The sequence below is a fragment of the Salvelinus fontinalis genome, chromosome 28 (genome assembly GCF_029448725.1).
Source record: "Salvelinus fontinalis isolate EN_2023a chromosome 28, ASM2944872v1, whole genome shotgun sequence".
In the NCBI taxonomy this organism is placed as follows: Eukaryota; Metazoa; Chordata; class Actinopteri; order Salmoniformes; family Salmonidae; genus Salvelinus; species Salvelinus fontinalis.
In genome coordinates this window covers 44847163-44865471 of record NC_074692.1, presented here as the reverse complement: position 1 = coordinate 44865471, position 18309 = coordinate 44847163, and the positions used below count along the sequence as shown (strand labels likewise).

At 41.5% G+C, this 18309-nt stretch overlaps 1 protein-coding gene across 4 annotated transcripts in view; it reads left to right on the top strand.

Moving 5' to 3' along the window:
• cds1 (CDP-diacylglycerol synthase (phosphatidate cytidylyltransferase) 1) overlaps window positions 1-18309 on the top strand; it is a 58001-nt gene that overhangs the window by 8531 nt on the left and 31161 nt on the right. For all 4 annotated transcript variants that reach the window (XM_055887853.1, XM_055887852.1, XM_055887855.1 and 1 more), the window contains one exon: window positions 10931-11124. In XM_055887853.1, coding sequence (XP_055743828.1) covers window positions 10931-11124 — 194 coding nt within the window. The remainder of the gene's footprint in view (window positions 1-10930; window positions 11125-18309) is intronic.

The following is an 18309-nucleotide window of genomic DNA, read 5'->3' as shown; positions in this document are numbered from 1 at the left end:
TAGAGTGCAATCATTCGTCTCCCTCCTTATTTAGGGTGGTTTTAGTGAGGGAAGCCATGGAGAGAACCCAACCAAATCATGAGAAACTAAAAAGGAGAGAGGCCGTCGTAGGCAGACCTGGCGCTCAAGAGAAGACAGGCTATGTGCTCACTGCCCACAAAATGAGGTGGAAACTGAGCTGCACTTCCTAACCTCCTGACAAATGTTTGACCATATTAGAGACATTTTTCCCTCAGATTACACAGAGAGAGAGAGACTTAATACAGTTTGTCCCAATTGTTTACTCAGTAAAACTGGACCATAAAGGCACAATAACCCAAAACTGTAACTCATTTAGCAGAACCAGACACCAAATCTGCATTACTACTGACAAGTGTTGTTCTCTACACTCCGATTGCAATTATATAACAAACATTTGGATAAACCACCTTCACAACTAAAATGTCTTGTGTACAAATGTTTGTTGAACAGCAACACTGTTCAACAAGCAAAGCTCAATTACAAATGTGATCACTTTCTCTCATCACATGTGCAAACACTAATTGTGTAAATGTTCACTTTGCAATCAGATCATGTTGAAATATAAAACTTAATTTGTTTGTTGTTGCATTTGTGTTCCCCTCTGAGTACTCAAACAATTATACAGTAAAACAACAACATCTTGGTCTCTGAAATAGCTTCTGATAGTAGTGTTTTGAATATGTCACATTAGTGTGATCTCGGTTGTCACAAAATGGGATTTTATTTCATGTGTGTGTTTCATTTTGTATGCAGAGTTTTTAATTTTGAGCAGGGATTACATTATTGTGATGTGTTTTAATTTGATAAGATGTCTGTGGGGTTTGGGGAAATTTAATTAATTAGTACCTTAGATGTCGTTTCAGCAAACGTCTGTTAACATTTGGGAAAAACTCTACGGAATTTGAAATTATTTATACTTTTACTTTTGAAGTATATTATTAAATTTATTTTTGATACTTAACTATATTTTAAACCAAATACTTTTAGACTTTTACTCAAGTAGTATTTTACTGGGTGACTTTCACGTGAGTCATTTTCTATTAAGGTATCTTAACTTTTACTCAAGTACGACAACTGGGTACTTTTTCCTCCACTGGGTACACCAATCTAGTACCGGGTTGGCCACCCCTTTGCCATGACGGGATGCACCTGGTCAGCAACAATGTTCAGATACGCTGTGGCGTTTTAATCGTTGCTCAGTTGGTATCAAGGGACTTAACGTGTGCCAGAAAAACATTCCCCGCACCTTTACACCAACGCCCCCAGCCTGTACCGTTGACACCAGGCAGGATGGGGCCATGGACTCATGCTGCTCACGCAAAACCTTGATCCTTCCATCAGCATGACGCAACAGGAACTGGGATTTGTTTGGACCAGGCAATGTTTTTTTTACTCCTCGATTGGCCAGTGTTGATGGCGTGTCCACTGGAGCCCCTTCTTGTTTTTTAGCTGATAGGAGTGGAACCCGGTGTGGTCGTCTGCTGCAATAGCCAATCCGTGACAAGGATTGATGAGTTGTGCGTTCTGAGATGCCGTTCTACACACCACGGTTCGCAGCACACTCAGGCAGAAGGGCACAACGCAACACTCCTGGCTATAAAAGGCATGGATTATTATTTTTTTACGGGTGCATTACGGCCACAAAGGCGATGCCGCAGTGAAATTCTGTTATAAATCTCCACCCGGCACAGCCAGAAGAGGACTGGCCCACCCATTTACATTTACATTTAAGTCATTTAGCAGACGCTCTTATCCAGAGCGACTTACAAATTGGTGCATTCACCTTATGACATCCAGTGGAACAGCCACTTTACAATAGTGCATCTAGATCTTTTAAGGGGGGGGGGGGGGGGGGGGGGGGGCAGAAGGATTGCTTTAACCTATCCTAGGTATTCCTTGAAGAGGTGGGGTTTCAGGTGTCTCCGGAAGGTGGTGATTGACTCCGCTGTCCTGGCGTCGTGAGGGAGTTTGTTCCACCATTGGGGTGCCAGAGCAGCGAACAGTTTTGACTGGGCTGAGCGGGAACTGTACTTCCTCAGTGGTAGGGAGGCGAGCAGGCCAGAGGTGGATGAACGCAGTGCCCTTGTTTGGGTGTAGGGCCTGATCAGAGCCTGAAGGTACTGAGCTGCCGTTCCCCTCACAGCTCCGTAGGCAAGCACCATGGTCTTGTAGCGGATGCGAGCTTCAACTGGAAGCCAGTGGAGAGAGCGGAGGAGCGGGGTGACGTGAGAGAACTTGGGAAGGTTGAACACCAGACGGGCTGCGGCGTTCTGGATGAGTTGTAGGGGTTTAATGGCACAGGCAGGGAGCCCAGCCAACAGCGAGTTGCAGTAATCCAGGCGGGAGATGACAAGTGCCTGGATTAGGACCTGCGCCGCTTCCTGTGTGAGGCAGGGTCGTACTCTGCGGATCACCCCTCAAAGCCTGGTTCCTCTCTAGGTTTCTTCCTAGGTTTTGGCCTTTCTAGGGAGTTTTTCCTAGCCACCGTGCTTCTACACCTGCATTACTAGCTGTTTGGGGTTTTAGGCTGGGTTTCTGTACAGCACTTCGAGATATTAGCTGATGTACGAAGGGCTATATAAAATAAACTTGATTGATTGAAACTTGATTGAAATTCGAGGCATTATCAAGTGCTTGTCAAATTGTGAATGAGAGACTGATGTAGTGTGTACAGCCTGCGCCAAAAAAAACTAACAACTAACAGGTCATGCCTTTCAAGATACTTTTTTCAAATCATCATTAGAGTCGCATCATGCAGCCTTACAATGTATTAAAATCAAAACCTATAGACAAGTTTGTAGAACTACAGTTACATTAGTAACTCTACATTAAGCATCTAGGAGTACTTAACCACTCAATACAGAATAGCCGCATGTGCGCACACCCTCAGATCGTTTGGAGAAAGTATTCATATTTATATATATTCTTCATGTTATAAAATAATACAAAATAATGACACTGAATTCTAAGCAAATCTTGTCTGCTAAATGAACTAGTGTAGCATAGCCAGATCAGGACCTAACATAAGGACAACTCAGAGGACGTTATTCTGTTCTTCTGAAATAGACTACATTTTCTTCATATGATGCTTCTTTAGACCTGTCTAAAATGAATCATGGATTTATTGTGAAGGTGTAGACTATATTACATGGATTTATTAGCCTACAACCCATTTTAAAAAGTCTGTGTGTAAGTCAGGAGATGCTAAATGTGTTTTTATGTTAATTAATGGTCAGTTACCGTGAGCCCGACCAGTTATTTGCTTGACAATCCGACTGACAAAATGGCCGACTGACAAAATGTTATGACGGCCACGGCCCTAGTCAGTCACAGTGGTCAGGTATTCTGCCATTTGTGTACTTTTTTTGTTTATGGCCAAAAACATTTCAATTTGTGTAGTTCTATCCAATGTGTCATGTAATAATATTTTTGTTTTCTCTCGTGATTTGGTTGTGTCTAATGGTAATACTGTCCTGGGGCTCCGTGGAGTCTTCTGACCAATAAAACTTGATTTGAAAACATACGCTGAATACAACCTTACTGTGAAATGCTTACTTACAAGCCCTTAACCAACAAGGTAGAAAATAATTTGCTAAAATAATTTTATAAACCTAAGTAAAGAAAACAATTTTAAAATATCACAAAATAACAATAATGAGGTTTATACAGTGTGTACCGAGTCAATGTGCAGGGATAATGAGAGATAATGGTAATAATAATATAGATAATATATGTTTGATCAGAGCTCCAGAATCAACTGGCTGAGAGGGGATCCTTCTCTAGGTGATTGTTTTGGTATGGAAGGTTTGGGAATCACTTCCTTTTTAGGTTGTTGTCGGAGTCGTTAAATTCTTTCTGGATTTTGATCATGAGCAGATATTATTCAAATTCTGCTCTACGTGCATTAACTGGTGTTTTTACGTTGTACACGGATGTTTTGGCAGAATTCATTTTTTAGCGAGTCTTGGTTGGACCACAACCGTAGAGGGCAATGAGTTCTATAACTGATTCAAGTATTTTTAGCCAGATCCTAATTGGGGATCTAATTTTATGTTCCTTTTGATTGCATAGAAGGCCCTTCTTGCCGTGTGTGTCTCGCTCTCTCTGGTCAATGTCAAAGGTGTTTATTCCACAGACTCGTGTGACATATATATTTTTCTTGGCTTGGAGGATTTTAGCTATCGTTATTTTGAGGGACAATCTTTTCCTGTTTCTGTCTCTCTCTTACCCCCCCCCCCCCCCCCCCCCCCCCCCCTCCAGCTCTGAACTCTACCCTACTGTAGTACAGCTCTGAACTCTACCCTACTGTAGTACAGCTCTGAACTCTACCCTACTGTAGTACAGCTCTGAACTCTACCCTACTGTAGTACAGCTCTGAACTCTACCCTACAGCTCTGAACTCTACCCTACTGTACTACAGCTCTGAACTCTACCCTACAGCTCTGAACTCTACCCTACAGCTCTGAACTCTACCCTACAGCTCTGAACTCTACCCTACAGCTCTGAACTCTACCCTACAGCTCTGAACTCTACCCTACTGTAGTACAGCTCTGAACTCTACCCTACTGTAGTACAGCTCTGAACTCTACCCTACTGTAGTACAGCTCTGAACTCTACCCTACTGTAGTACAGCTCTGAACTCTACCCTACTGTAGTACAGCTCTGAACTCTACCCTACTGTAGTACAGCTCTGAACTCTACCCTACTGTAGTACAGCTCTGAACTCTACCCTACTGTAGTACAGCTCTGAACTCTACCCTACTGTAGTACAGCTCTGAACTCTACCCTACTGTAGTACAGCTCTGAACTCTACCCTACTGTAGTACAGCTCTGAACTCTACCCTACTGTAGTACAGCTCTGAACTCTACCCTACTGTAGTACAGCTCTGAACTCTACCCTACTGTAGTACAGCTCTGAACTCTACCCTACTGTAGTACAGCTCTGAACTCTACCCTACAGCTCTGAACTCTACCCTACAGCTCTGAACTCTACCCTACAGCTCTGAACTCTACCCTACAGCTCTGAACTCTACCCTACAGCTCTGAACTCTACCCTACAGCTCTGAACTCTACCCTACAGCTCTGAACTCTACCCTACAGCTCTGAACTCTACCCTACAGCTCTGAACTCTACCCTACAGCTCTGAACTCTACCCTACAGCTCTGAACTCTACCCTACAGCTCTGAACTCTACCCTACTGTAGTACAGCTCTGAACTCTACCCTACAGCAGTACAGCTCTGAACTCTACCCTACAGCTCTGAACTCTACCCTACAGCTCTGAACTCTACCCTACAGCTCTGAACTCTACCCTACAGCTCTGAACTCTACCCTACAGCTCTGAACTCTACCCTACAGCTCTGAACTCTACCCTACAGCTCTGAACTCTACCCTACAGCTCTGAACTCTACCCTACAGCTCTGAACTCTACCCTACAGCTCTGAACTCTACCCTACAGCTCTGAACTCTACCCTACAGCTCTGAACTCTACCCTACAGCTCTGAACTCTACCCTACTGTAGTACAGCTCTGAACTCTACCCTACTGTAGTACAGCTCTGAACTCTACCCTACTGTAGTACAGCTCTGAACTCTACCCTACTGTAGTACAGCTCTGAACTCTACCCTACTGTTGTACAGCTCTGAACTCTACCCTACTGTTGTACAGCTCTGAACTCTACCCTACTGTAGTACAGCTCTGAACTCTACCCTACAGCTCTGAACTCTACCCTACTGTAGTACAGCTCTGAACTCTACCCTACTGTAGTACAGCTCTGAACTCTACCCTACTGTAGTACAGCTCTGAACTCTACCCTACTGTAGTACAGCTCTGAACTCTACCCTACTGTAGTACAGCTCTGAACTCTACCCTACTGTAGTACAGCTCTGAACTCTACCCTACTGTAGTACAGCTCTGAACTCTACCCTACTGTAGTACAGCTCTGAACTCTACCCTACTGTTGTACAGCTCTGAACTCTACCCTACTGTAGTACAGCTCTGAACTCTACCCTACAGCTCTGAACTCGACCCTACAGCTCTGAACTCGACCCTACAGCTCTGAACTCTACCCTACTGTAGTACAGCTCTGAACTCTAGCCTACTGTACTACAGCTCTGAACTCTAGCCTACTGTACTACAGCTCTGAGTCATGAGGTGCCCAGTGATGTAGAACTCCCTAACGAGCTGAAGGCCTTTTATCCTCGCTTCGAGGAATTCAACCCCGAGTCTTGCATGAAAGGCCCTGTTGTTCCGGATGACTGTGTGATCTCGCAGGTTAACTAGGGGTGTAACGGTACACATATTCGTACCAAACCGTTTGTTACAGGGACCTCAGTTTGGTCCGCACTGTGAACCCGAATGAATAGATTAAAAAAATAAATATATATTTACTACGTAAAAACACTATAGGCTATGCCCACTATGCCTCTTGAGTAAATTTGAGCTGAAAAAAAAACATTTCGGGCTATTCCGTTTTAAAATACATTTTGTACAGTCTTAAGGCGCATATCCGCGTCGATAAACCATTCTCTGTGGTTGAGAATGGGGGGTTTCAGCACCTCGTGAAAGTGCTTGCGCCACGTTAGGAACTTCCCTCTTGCATCCATTACACATTGCATTATTTACAGGGTAAATTGGTAGCACACGCTCTATATAAGCAAGCCAAAGACCAAGTTTTCAATGAATTGGTCAATGAACCCTGTGTTGCACGTAGTTACGGAACAGCCCATCATGTTACCCTGGAGACACCCCCCCCTTTATGAGAGTCACAAGTGAGCATCTGACACTGAAGGAGATCTAGTGCATTTGTAACCAAGTGGGAATTTACCACATACGACTGGGGAAAAATACACTTGAATGGCCCCCCGCCCAACTGGTAATTATTAGTGGGAAACTGAGCACCCACTTCTCTCATTCGGTGGCCTTTGATAGCCTCTTATAACAGCATTTTTGTCAGTTAAATTACAACCACAAAACAGTTTATTTTTTAAATCCAGAATCCTCCAACCAGAATTTCTGGAAAACCAGGTAATTTTATTGAAATTTCGCTGAATTTTGCAACCCTGACTGTATCTACCTCAAATACCTTATTATTATCTATCCTAATGCCTAGTCACTTTACCTGCATGTACATATCTACCTCAAATACCTTGTTATTATCTATCCTAATGCCTAGTCACTTTACCTGCATGTACATATCTACCTCAAATACCTTATTATTATCTATCCTAATGCCTAGGCACTTTACCCTGCCTTCATGTACATATCTACCTCAAATACCTTATTATTATCTATCCTGATGCCTAGTCACTTTACCTGCATGTACATATCTACCTCAAATACCTTATTATTATCTATCCTAATGCCTAGTCACTTTACCTGCATGTACATATTTACCTCAAATACCTTATTATTATCTATCCTAATGCCTAGTCACTTTACCTTCATGTACATATCTACCTCAAATACCTTATTATTATCTATCCTAATGCCTAGTGACTTTACCTGCATGTACATATCTACCTCAAATACCTTATTATTATCTATCCTAATGCCTAGTCACTTTACGTACATGCAGGTATCTACCTCAAATACCTTATTATTATCTATCCTAATGCCTAGTGACTTTACCTGCCAGGGTTTCCGCGCTGGACTGTTTGACCGGCAACCTTTTTAATTTACCAGACATTTGAGAAATGTACCGGACCCGTATGTTTTGGATGCGTAACCGGATTAGGGCGTCCACCCACGGTGCTCAGAACGACAGAAATCATCACATTTAGAATACGGTAATTCATTTAGAATATGGTAAATCATTTAGAATATGGTAATTCATTTAGAATATGGTAATTCACTTAGAATACGGTAATTCACTTAGAATATGGTAATTCACATAGAATATGGTAATTCATTTAGAATATGGTAATTCATTTAGAATATGGTCATTTGTATTAACATAAGTTTAGGATGCAATGATGTGCGTTTCTTCTTAAGGAATTCTAATGTGAACTTTGAACGTGTTAGAAGAACTGTCCACATTTTTTACTTCTCCTCAGCCAACAGGACGAGTAACGAACAGCAAAATCACTAGCCTGTGTCAATCTACTATAGTAGAAAAGTTTAGTCTACCTATTCTATTGGTCAGCTTGTGGAGAAATAAATAACCTATTCCAAACAGACTCTGAGACAGGTGTGGGATGATAGATCCCTAATTCATACAACCAGTGGGCCTAGGCCAATTTTTTTTCTTTTAAATACACTTAAAAAGCAAAGCGACAGATCAGAATGTTTAGCTTAAAATGTTGATAAACTATTTTTTAACATTATAAGCTCAGTAATGTGCACAATGCAGAGTAAGAAGGCTGAGCGTGACATATTCATTCCATAATGCAATTAGCGAGAAAACACTGATTTCTAAAGGGTACTGCACATGCAAGCGGTTTCACGTGACAGAGAAGAAAATATCAATTTTGAAATTTTAGAGAAAAGAGATCTAATTGGCTACTTTGAAGCAAGGTAAAGACGTGTATTATAACATTCAGGTTTTCAAAATGCACACGGTCTCCAGCTCATTGTAAATTGGTGTTTTGACGCGGTGAAGAAGTCTACCTTCCGTTGCCGTTGGGAACTCTGGAATCTCAGAATTCAGACTTCAGTGCAACTTCCTGACAAATGGGGGAAGCCTACCTTCCGTTGCCGTTGGCGTTGCCGTGGGGGAAGCCCCCATCTTTGAATGGTCATTCAACTCAGAATTCCAGCTCGGGATCTCAGGCCTCTTTCTAGAGCTGTTGGTATTTTATTAGGATCCCCAGTAGCTGTTGCATAAACCGCAGCTACTCTTCCTGGGGTCCACACAAAACAGGAAACATGATATAATACAGAACATTAATAGACAAGAACAGCTCAAGGACAGAACTACATCCAATTAAAAAATGTAAAAGAGGCATGTAGCCTACATGTCAATACATACACACAAACTAAGTCAAGTAGGGGAGAGGCGTTGTGCTGTGAGGTGTTGCTTTATCTGTTATTTGAAACCAGGTTTGCTGTTCATTTGAGCTCAATATGAGATGGAACGGAGTACCGCGCAATAAGGGCTCTATATTAATACTGTACGCTTTCTTGAATTTGTACTGGATGTGGGGACTGTGAAAAGACCCCTGGTGGCATTTCTGGTGGGATAAGTGTGTGTTTGTGTCAGAGCTGTATGTAACTTGACAATGCAAACAATTTGGGATTTTCTACACATTGTTTCTTGTAAAAAGAAGTGATGCAGTCAGTCTCTCCTCAACTCTTAGCCAAGAGAGACTGGCATGCATAGTATTTATATCAGATCTCTGATTACAATGAAGAGCAAGACGTGCCGCTCTGTTCTGGACCAGCTGCAGCTTAACTAGGTTTTTCCTTGCAGCACTCGACCACAACAGGACAATAATCAAAGATAAGACGGAACTAGAGCCTGCAGGACTTGCTTTTGGGGAGTGTGGTGTCAAAATCTCTTTATTACAGAGACCTCTCCCCATCTTTACAACCATTGAATCTATATGTTTTGACCATGACAGTTTACAATCTAAGTGATTTAGTCTCGTCAACTTGTTCAACAGCCACACCATTCATTACCAGATTCAGCTGAGGTCTAGAGCTTAAGGAATGATTTGTACCAAATACAATGCTCTTAGTTTTAGGGATGTTCAGGACCAGTTTATTACTGGCCACCCATTCCAAAACAGACTGCAACTCTTTAAGGGTGTCAGTGACTTCATTAGCTGTGGTTGCTGATGTGTAGCTGGTTGAATCATCAGCATACATGAACACATGCTTTGTTTAATGCATTAACAACAGGTCTCTAGACAGCCACAAACCCGGGACAATCTGTGGTCCCAGCCACAATGGCTAACTGCGTTGCGGGCTGCGTTCAAGCCCTCAAACCCCGCTAGCTTGATAGGCAGCTAGCTAGCAGCTAGGCTAGCTGCTACGCCAAATAGCTCCTTCGACCCGGCCTTGGTCGGCAGGATCACTGGACAGAGAATAGCAGTCCCAGCAACTGATGCAGACTGTTAGCGGGATCCAAGCTAAGAAGTTAGCTAGCTGCTAAGAACTTTCCAAAGCACTTTCAAAACAACAAACCGTGCTCTCCCGCGTTCAACAGGAAATTAATTAATTAATTCGTCCCTAATCTATGGATTTCACATGATTGGGCAGGGGGGCAACCATGGGTGGGCCTGGGAGGGCATAGGCCAACCCACTGGGGAGCCAGGCCCAGCCAATCAGAATGAGGGCTTTATTACAGACAAAAAGACTTCTCTGTTTCATCAGCTGTCTGGGTGGCTGGTCTCAGACGATCCCACAGGTGAAGAAACTAGATGTGGAGGTCCTGGGCTGGCTTTGTTACACGTGGTCTGTGGTTGTGAGGCCAGTTGAACGTACTGCTATATTCTCTAAAACAACGTTGGGAGGCAGCTTATGGTAGAGAAATCAACATTAAATTCTCTGACAACAGATCTGGTGGACATTCCTGCAGTCAGCATGCCAATTGCACACTGCCTCAACTTGAGACATCTGTAGCATTGTGTGACAAAACTGCACATTTTAGAGTAGCCTTTTATTGTCCCCAGCACAAGGCGCACCTGTGTAATGATAATGCTTTTTAATCAGCGTCTTGATATGCCAGACCTGTCAGATGGATGGATTATCTTGGCAAAGGAGAAATACTCCCTGACAGGGATGTAAAACAAATTTGTGCGCAAAATTGGAAATAAATATGCTTTTTGTGCGTATGGAAATGGGATCTTTTTACGCGTTGTGTTTTTATATTTTGGTTCCGTATAGCATCATTGTTGGTTTTCTTTGTGCTGACACACTAGTATTCTAGTCTAACGCTCTCCATCTCGTGTGTGTGGTGTGTGTGTGTTAGGAGGCAGCTGGAGAGGACAGACTGGGTCTGCCTGGTGAGGCTGGAGGAGATGGAGAGGACAGACTGGGTCTGCCTGGTGAGGCTGGAGGAGAGGGAGACAGTGAGCCTAAAGCAGGCACACCAGACGTTCCTCCCTCCACAGTAGACAACACTCCACAGTTCCTCAACAGGGCTGTGGAGGGCCTCAACCCCAGGTAACACACACACAAATACACACACACACACTTCAGTGTCTCAACAGGAAGTTGGTCGATGTCCACATGTCCATGCCCCCGTGGAAATCAAATTAGCATAATAAAACAATCCCCAAGCAAGAAATAGTGTGGGTTTTTTTCTGCATTGGTAGAGTCTCAATCCTCAGCTCTGTCGATATTCTGCATCTGGAGAAAGGTGGCTGAGCTAAAGCGGTGTTTGTCAGACCATGAGAAATCCAGTCTTCTCACAAAATCATCTGTAGCATCTGAACGGTTTGGCCTACAAACTATAATGACCCCTCTATGGAAAGATGAGACTCTCACAAACACGATGGTGCTCCCCGTCTTGGTCTACGACTCCCACAAGCATTTGGGACTCGTCTGAAGCCGATCTGCCAACTTCTGTCTGGAGCGTCCGAACAGTTTGGGCTACACACTGTGGAAAGGTGAGACTCTCATGAACACCTACGTTGTTTTGCTCTAGGATGCCCCACAGGCCTCGCGACTCGTCTGAAGGTCCCCCGGTACCAGTTGAAACAACTTAATGGACGAATACACAGTTTTAGAACAGCTGCTCATTCAAGGGTTTTTCTTCTTTTTTACTATTTTTTTACATTGTAGAATAACAGTAAAGACATCAACTATGAAATAACACATTTGGAATCATGTAGTAACCAACTTTTTTTTTTTTTAAACAAATCCAAATATATTTTATATTTGCGATTTCTTCAAATAGCAAACCCTTTGCCTTGATAGCTTTGCACACTCTTGGCATTCTCTCAACCAGATCTTGATCTAAGTCACAACAATAGACAAACAAACAAACAAAAGACTTAGATGTAGACTCGGTCTCAACCTTTATCACATGGGTAGGCAGACCATTCCATAAAAATTTAGCTCTATAGGAGAAAGCCCTGCCTCCAGCTGTTTGCTTAGAAATTCTAGGGACAATAAGGAGGCCTGCGTCTTGTGACCGTAGCGTACGTGTAGGTATGTACGGCAGAACCAAATCAGAAAGCTAGATGGGAGCAAGCCCATGTAATGCTTTGTAGGTCAGCAGTAAAACCTTGAAATCAGTCCTAGCCTTAACAGGAAGCCAGTGTAGAGAGGCTAGCACTGGAGTAATATGATCACATCTTTGGGGGTTCTAGTCAAGATTCTAGCAGCTGTATTTAGCACTAACTGAAGTTTATTTAGTGCTTTATCCGGGTAGCCGGAGAGTATAGCATTGCAGTAGTCTAATCAGGAAGTGACAAAAGCATTCATACATTTTTCTCAATTTTTGGGCAGAAATCTTCAGATTTTTGCAATGTTACGTAGATGGAAAAAAGCTGTCCTTGAAACAGTCTTGATATGTTCGTCAAAAGAGAGATCAGGGTCCAGAGTAACGCCGAAGTCCTTCAGTTTTATTTGAGACGACTGTACAACCATCAAGATTAATTGTCAGATCCAACAGAAGATCTCTTTGTTTCTTGGGACCTAGAACTAGAACCTCTGTTTTGTCCGAGTTTAAGAGTTTTAAAAATTGCCGCCATCCACTTCCTTATGTCTGAAACACAGGCTTCCAGGGAGTCCAATTTTGGGGCTTCACCATGTTTCATCGAAATGTACAGCTGTGTATCGTCCGCATAGCAGTGAAACTTAACATTATGTTTCCGAATGACCTATATAGTGAAAACAATATTGGTCCTAAAACGGAACCTTGATGAACACCGAAACTTACAATTGATTTGTCAGAGGACAAACCAGCCACAGAGAAACTGATATCTTTCCGACAGATAAGATCTAAACCAGGCCAGAACTTGTCCGTGTAGACCAATTAAGGTTTCCAGTCTCTCCAAAAGAATGTGGTGATGGATGTTGTCAGAAGCGGCACTAAGGTCTAGGAGCACAAGGACAGATGCAGAGCCTTGGTCTGACGCCATTAAATGGTAATTTACTACCTATTACGAGCGCAGTCTCAGTAATATGATGGGGTCTGAAACCAGACTGAAGTGTTTCGTATAGATTATTTGTCTTCCGGAAGGCAGTGAGTTGCTGCATAACAGCTTTTTCAAAAACAGGGAGATTCGATATAGGCCAATTTTAATACTTAAAAAAAAAAAAAATCTGTCAAGCTTTAGCTTTTTCAAGAGGCTTTATTACTGCCACTTTTAGTGAGTTTGGTACACATCCGGTGGATAGAGAGCTATTTATTATGTTCAACATAGGAGGGCCAAGCACAGGAAGTAGCTCTTTCAGTAGTTTAGTTGGAATAGAGTCCAGTATGCAGCTTGACGGTTTAAAGGCCATGATTATTTTCATCAATGTGTCAAGAGATATAGTACTAAAAAAACTTGAGTGTCCCCATTTTGATCTGAGATCCTGGCAGTTCTGTGCAGACTCAGGACAACTAAGCTTTGGAGAAATATTCAGATTCAAAGAGGAGTCTGTAATTTGCTTTCTAATGATCATGATCTTTTCGTTGAAGAAGTTCATGAAATTATCACTGCTGAAGTGAAAGCCATCGTCTCTTGGGGAATGATTATTTTTAGTTAGCTTTGTGACAGTATCAAAATTACATTTTGGATTGTTCTTATTCTCCTCAATTAGGTTGGAATAATAGGCTAATCGAGCTTAAGTGATGTCATAAGGTGAATGCACCAATTTGTAAGTCGCTCTGGATAAGAGCGTCTGCTAAATGACTTAAATGTAAATGTAAATGTATGGCTCTTTGATATTGCACGTCACGATCTTTCCAAGCCTGTCGGAAGACTTTCAGTTTGGTGGAGCGACATTTCCGTAAAAAAATTCTGGAAGCTTGCTTCAGGGCTCTTGTATTTTCTGTATAGCGAGGAGATAATTTCTTGTGACAAATGTTTTTGGGGTTTTTAGGGGTGCAACTGTGTCTAGGGTATTACTCAAGGTTAAATGTAGATTCTCGGTTAGGTGGTTAACTGATTTTTGTACTCTGACGTCATTGGGTAGGTGGAAGGAGTCTGGAAGGGCATCTAGGAATCTTTGGGTTGTCTGAAAATTTATAGCACAGCTTTTGATCATCCTTAGTTGGGGTCTGAGCAGATTATTTGTTGCGATTGCAAACGTAATATGATGGTGGTCCCACAGTCCAGGATTATGAGGAAAAACATGTAGATCCACAATATTTATTCCACGGGACAAAACTAGGTCCAGAGTATGACTGTGGCAATGCATAGGTCCGAAGACATGTTGGACAAAACCCACTGAGTTGATGATGGCTCCGAAAAGCCTTTTGGAGTGGGTTTGTGGACTTTTCCATGTGAATATTGAAGTCACCAAACATTTGAATATTATCTGCCATGGCTACAAGGTCCAATAGGAGCGCAGTGAGGAACGCTGTATACGGCCCAGAAGGCCTGTAAACAGTAGCTATAAAAGGCTGCATAGATTTCATGACTAGAAGCTCAAAGACGAAAACGTCTTGCTATGTCATTGTGTATCTGTGTGTATTGATGTGTATCTGTGTGTATTGGTGTGTATCTGTGTGTATTGGTGTGTATCTGTGTATATTGGTGTGTATCTGTGTGTATTGATGTGTCTGTGTGTGTATTGATGTGTATTGATGTGTATCTGTGTGTGTATTGATGTGTATCTGTGTGTGTATTGATGTGTATCTGTGTGTGTATTGATGTGTATCTGTGTGTGTATTGATGTGTATCTGTGTGTGTATTGATGTGTATCTGTGTGTGTATTGATGTTTATCTGTGTGTGTATTGATGTGTATCTGTGTGTGTATTGATGTTTATCTGTGTGTGTATCTGTATGTGTATCTGTGTGTGTATTGATGTGTATCTGTGTGTGTATTGATGTTTATCTGTGTGTGTATCTGTATGTGTATCTGTGTGTGTATTGATGTGTGTGTCTGTGTGTGTATTGATGTGTGTTTCTGTGTGTGTATTGATGTGTGTGTCTGTGTGTGTATTGATGTGTGTGTCTGTGTGTGTTGATGTGTATCTGTGTGTGTATTGATGTGTATCTGTGTGTGTATTGATGTGTATCTGTGTGTGTGTATCTGTGTGTATTGATGTGTATCTGTGTGTGTATTGATGTGTATCTGTGTGTGTATTGATGTGTATCTGTGTGTGTATTGATGTGTATCTGTGTGTGTATTGATGTGTATCTGTGTGTGTATTGATGTGTATCTGTGTGTGTATTGATGTGTATCTGTATTGTGTGTATTGATGTGTGTGTCTGTGTGTGTTTTGATGTGTGTGTCTGTGTGTGTCTGTGTGTGTATTGATGTGTGTCTGTGTGTGTATTGATGTGTATCTGTGTGTGTATTGATGTGTGTTTCTGTGTGTGTATTGATGTGTGTTTCTGTGTGTGTATTGATGTGTGTGTCTGTGTGTGTTGATGTGTATCTGTGTGTGTATTGATGTGTATCTGTGTGTGTATTGATGTGTATCTGTGTGTGTATTGATGTGTATCTGTGTGTGTATTGATGTGTATCTGTATTGTGTGTATTGATGTGTATCTGTGTGTGTATCTGTATGTGTATCTGTGTGTGTATTGATGTGTATCTGTGTGTGTATTGATGTGTGTATCTGTGTGTGTATTGATGTGTGTTTCTGTGTGTGTATTGATGTGTGTTTCTGTGTGTGTATTGATGTGTGTATCTGTGTGTGTATTGATGTGTATCTGTGTGTGTATTGATGTGTATCTGTGTGTGTGTATCTGTGTGTATTGATGTGTATCTGTGTGTGTATTGATGTGTATCTGTGTGTGTATTGATGTGTATCTGTGTGTGTATTGATGTGTGTATCTGTGTGTGTATTGATGTGTGTTTCTGTGTGTGTATTGATGTGTGTTTCTGTGTGTGTATTGATGTGTGTATCTGTGTGTGTATTGATGTGTATCTGTGTGTGTATTGATGTGTATCTGTGTGTGTGTATCTGTGTGTATTGATGTGTATCTGTGTGTGTATTGATGTGTATCTGTGTGTGTATTGATGTGTATCTGTGTGTGTATTGATGTGTATCTGTGTGTGTATTGATGTGTATCTGTATTGTGTGTATTGATGTGTATCTGTGTGTATTGATGTGTATCTGTGTGTGTCTGTGTGTGTCTGTGTGTGTCTGTGTGTGTCTGTGTGTGTCTGTGTGTGTCTGTGTGTGTCTGTGTGTGTATTGATGTGTGTCTGTGTGTATTGATGTGTATTGATGTGTATCTGTGTGTGTATTGATGTGTATCTGTGTGTGTGTATCTGTGTGTGTATTGATGTGTATCTGTGTGTATCTGTATTGTGTGTATTGATGTGTGTGTCTGTGTGTGTATTGATGTGTATCTGTGTGTAATGATGTGTGTGTCTGTGTGTGTCTGTGTGTGTATTGATGTGTATCTGTGTGTGTATTGATGTGTATCTGTGTGTGTATTGATGTGTATCTGTGTGTGTATTGATGTGTATCTGTGTGTGTATTGATGTGTATCTGTGTGTGTGTGTATTGATGTGTATCTGTGTGTGTGTGTATTGATGTGTATCTGTATTGATGTGTATCTGTGTGTGTATTGATGTGTGTATCTGTGTGTATTGATGTGTGTATTGATGTATCTGTGTGTGTATTGATGTGTATCTGTGTGTATTGATGTGTATCTGTATTGTGTGTATTGATGTGTGTCTGTGTGTGTATTGATGTGTGTGTCTGTGTGTGTCTGTGTGTGTATTGATGTGTGTCTGTGTGTATTGATGTGTATCTGTGTGTGTATTGATGTGTATCTGTGTGTGTATTGATGTGTATCTGTGTGTGTATTGATGTGTATCTGTGTGTGTATTGATGTGTATCTGTGTGTGTATTGATGTGTATCTGTGTGTGTATTGATGTGTGTATCTGTGTGTGTATTGATGTGTGTATCTGTGTGTATTGATGTGTGTATCTGTGTGTATTGATGTGTGTATCTGTGTGTATTGATGTGTATCTGTGTGTATTGATGTGTATCTGTGTGTATTGATGTGTGTATTGATGTGTATCTGTGTGTATTGATGTGTGTATTGATGTGTATCTGTGTGTATTGATGTGTATCTGTGTGTATTGATGTATATCTGTGTGTATTGATGTGTATCTGTGTGTATTGATGTGTGTATCTGTGTGTATTGGTGTGTATCTGTGTGTATTGGTGTGTATCTGTGTGTATTGGTGTGTATTGGTGTGTATCTGTGTGTATTGATGTGTATCTGTGTGTATTGATGTGTATCTGTGTGTATTGATGTGTATCTGTGTGTATTGGTGTGTATTGGTGTGTATCTGTGTGTATTGATGTGTATCTGTGTGTATTGATGTGTATCTGTGTGTATTGGTGTGTATCTGTGTGTATTGGTGTGTATCTGTGTGTATTGGTGTGTATCTGTGTGTATTGGTGTGTATCTGTGTGTATTGATGTGTATCTGTGTGTATTGATGTGTCTGTGTGTATTGGTGTGTATCTGTGTGTATTGATGTGTATCTGTGTGTATTGATGTGTATCTGTGTGTATTGATGTGTATCTGTGTGTATTGATGTGTCTGTGTGTATTGGTGTGTATCTGTGTGTATTGATGTGTGTATCTGTGTGTATTGATGTGTGTATCTGTGTGTATTGGTGTGTATCTGTGTGTATTGGTGTGTATCTGTGTGTATTGGTGTGTATCTGTGTGTATTGGTGTGTATCTGTGTGTATTGGTGTGTATCTGTGTGTATTGGTGTGTATCTGTGTGTATTGGTGTGTATTGATGTGTGTATTGATGTGTATCTGTGTGTGTCTGTGTGTATTGATGTGTGTATTGATGTGTGTATCTGTGTGTATCGATGTGTATCGATGTGTATTGATGTGTATCTGTGTGTGTCTGTGTGTATTGGTGTGTATTGATGTGTATCGATGTGTATTGATGTGTATCTGTGTGTATTGATGTGTGTATTGATGTGTGTATCTGTGTGTATCTGTGTGTATTGATGTGTGTATTGATGTGTGTATCTGTGTGTATCGATGTGTATCGATGTGTATTGATGTGTATCTGTGTGTGTCTGTGTGTATTGGTGTGTATTGATGTGTATCGATGTGTATTGATGTGTATCTGTGTGTATTGATGTGTGTCTGTGTGTATTGATGTGTGTATTGATGTGTGTATCTGTGTGTATTGATGTGTGTATTGATGTGTGTATTGATGTGTGTATTGATGTGTGTATTGATGTGTGTAT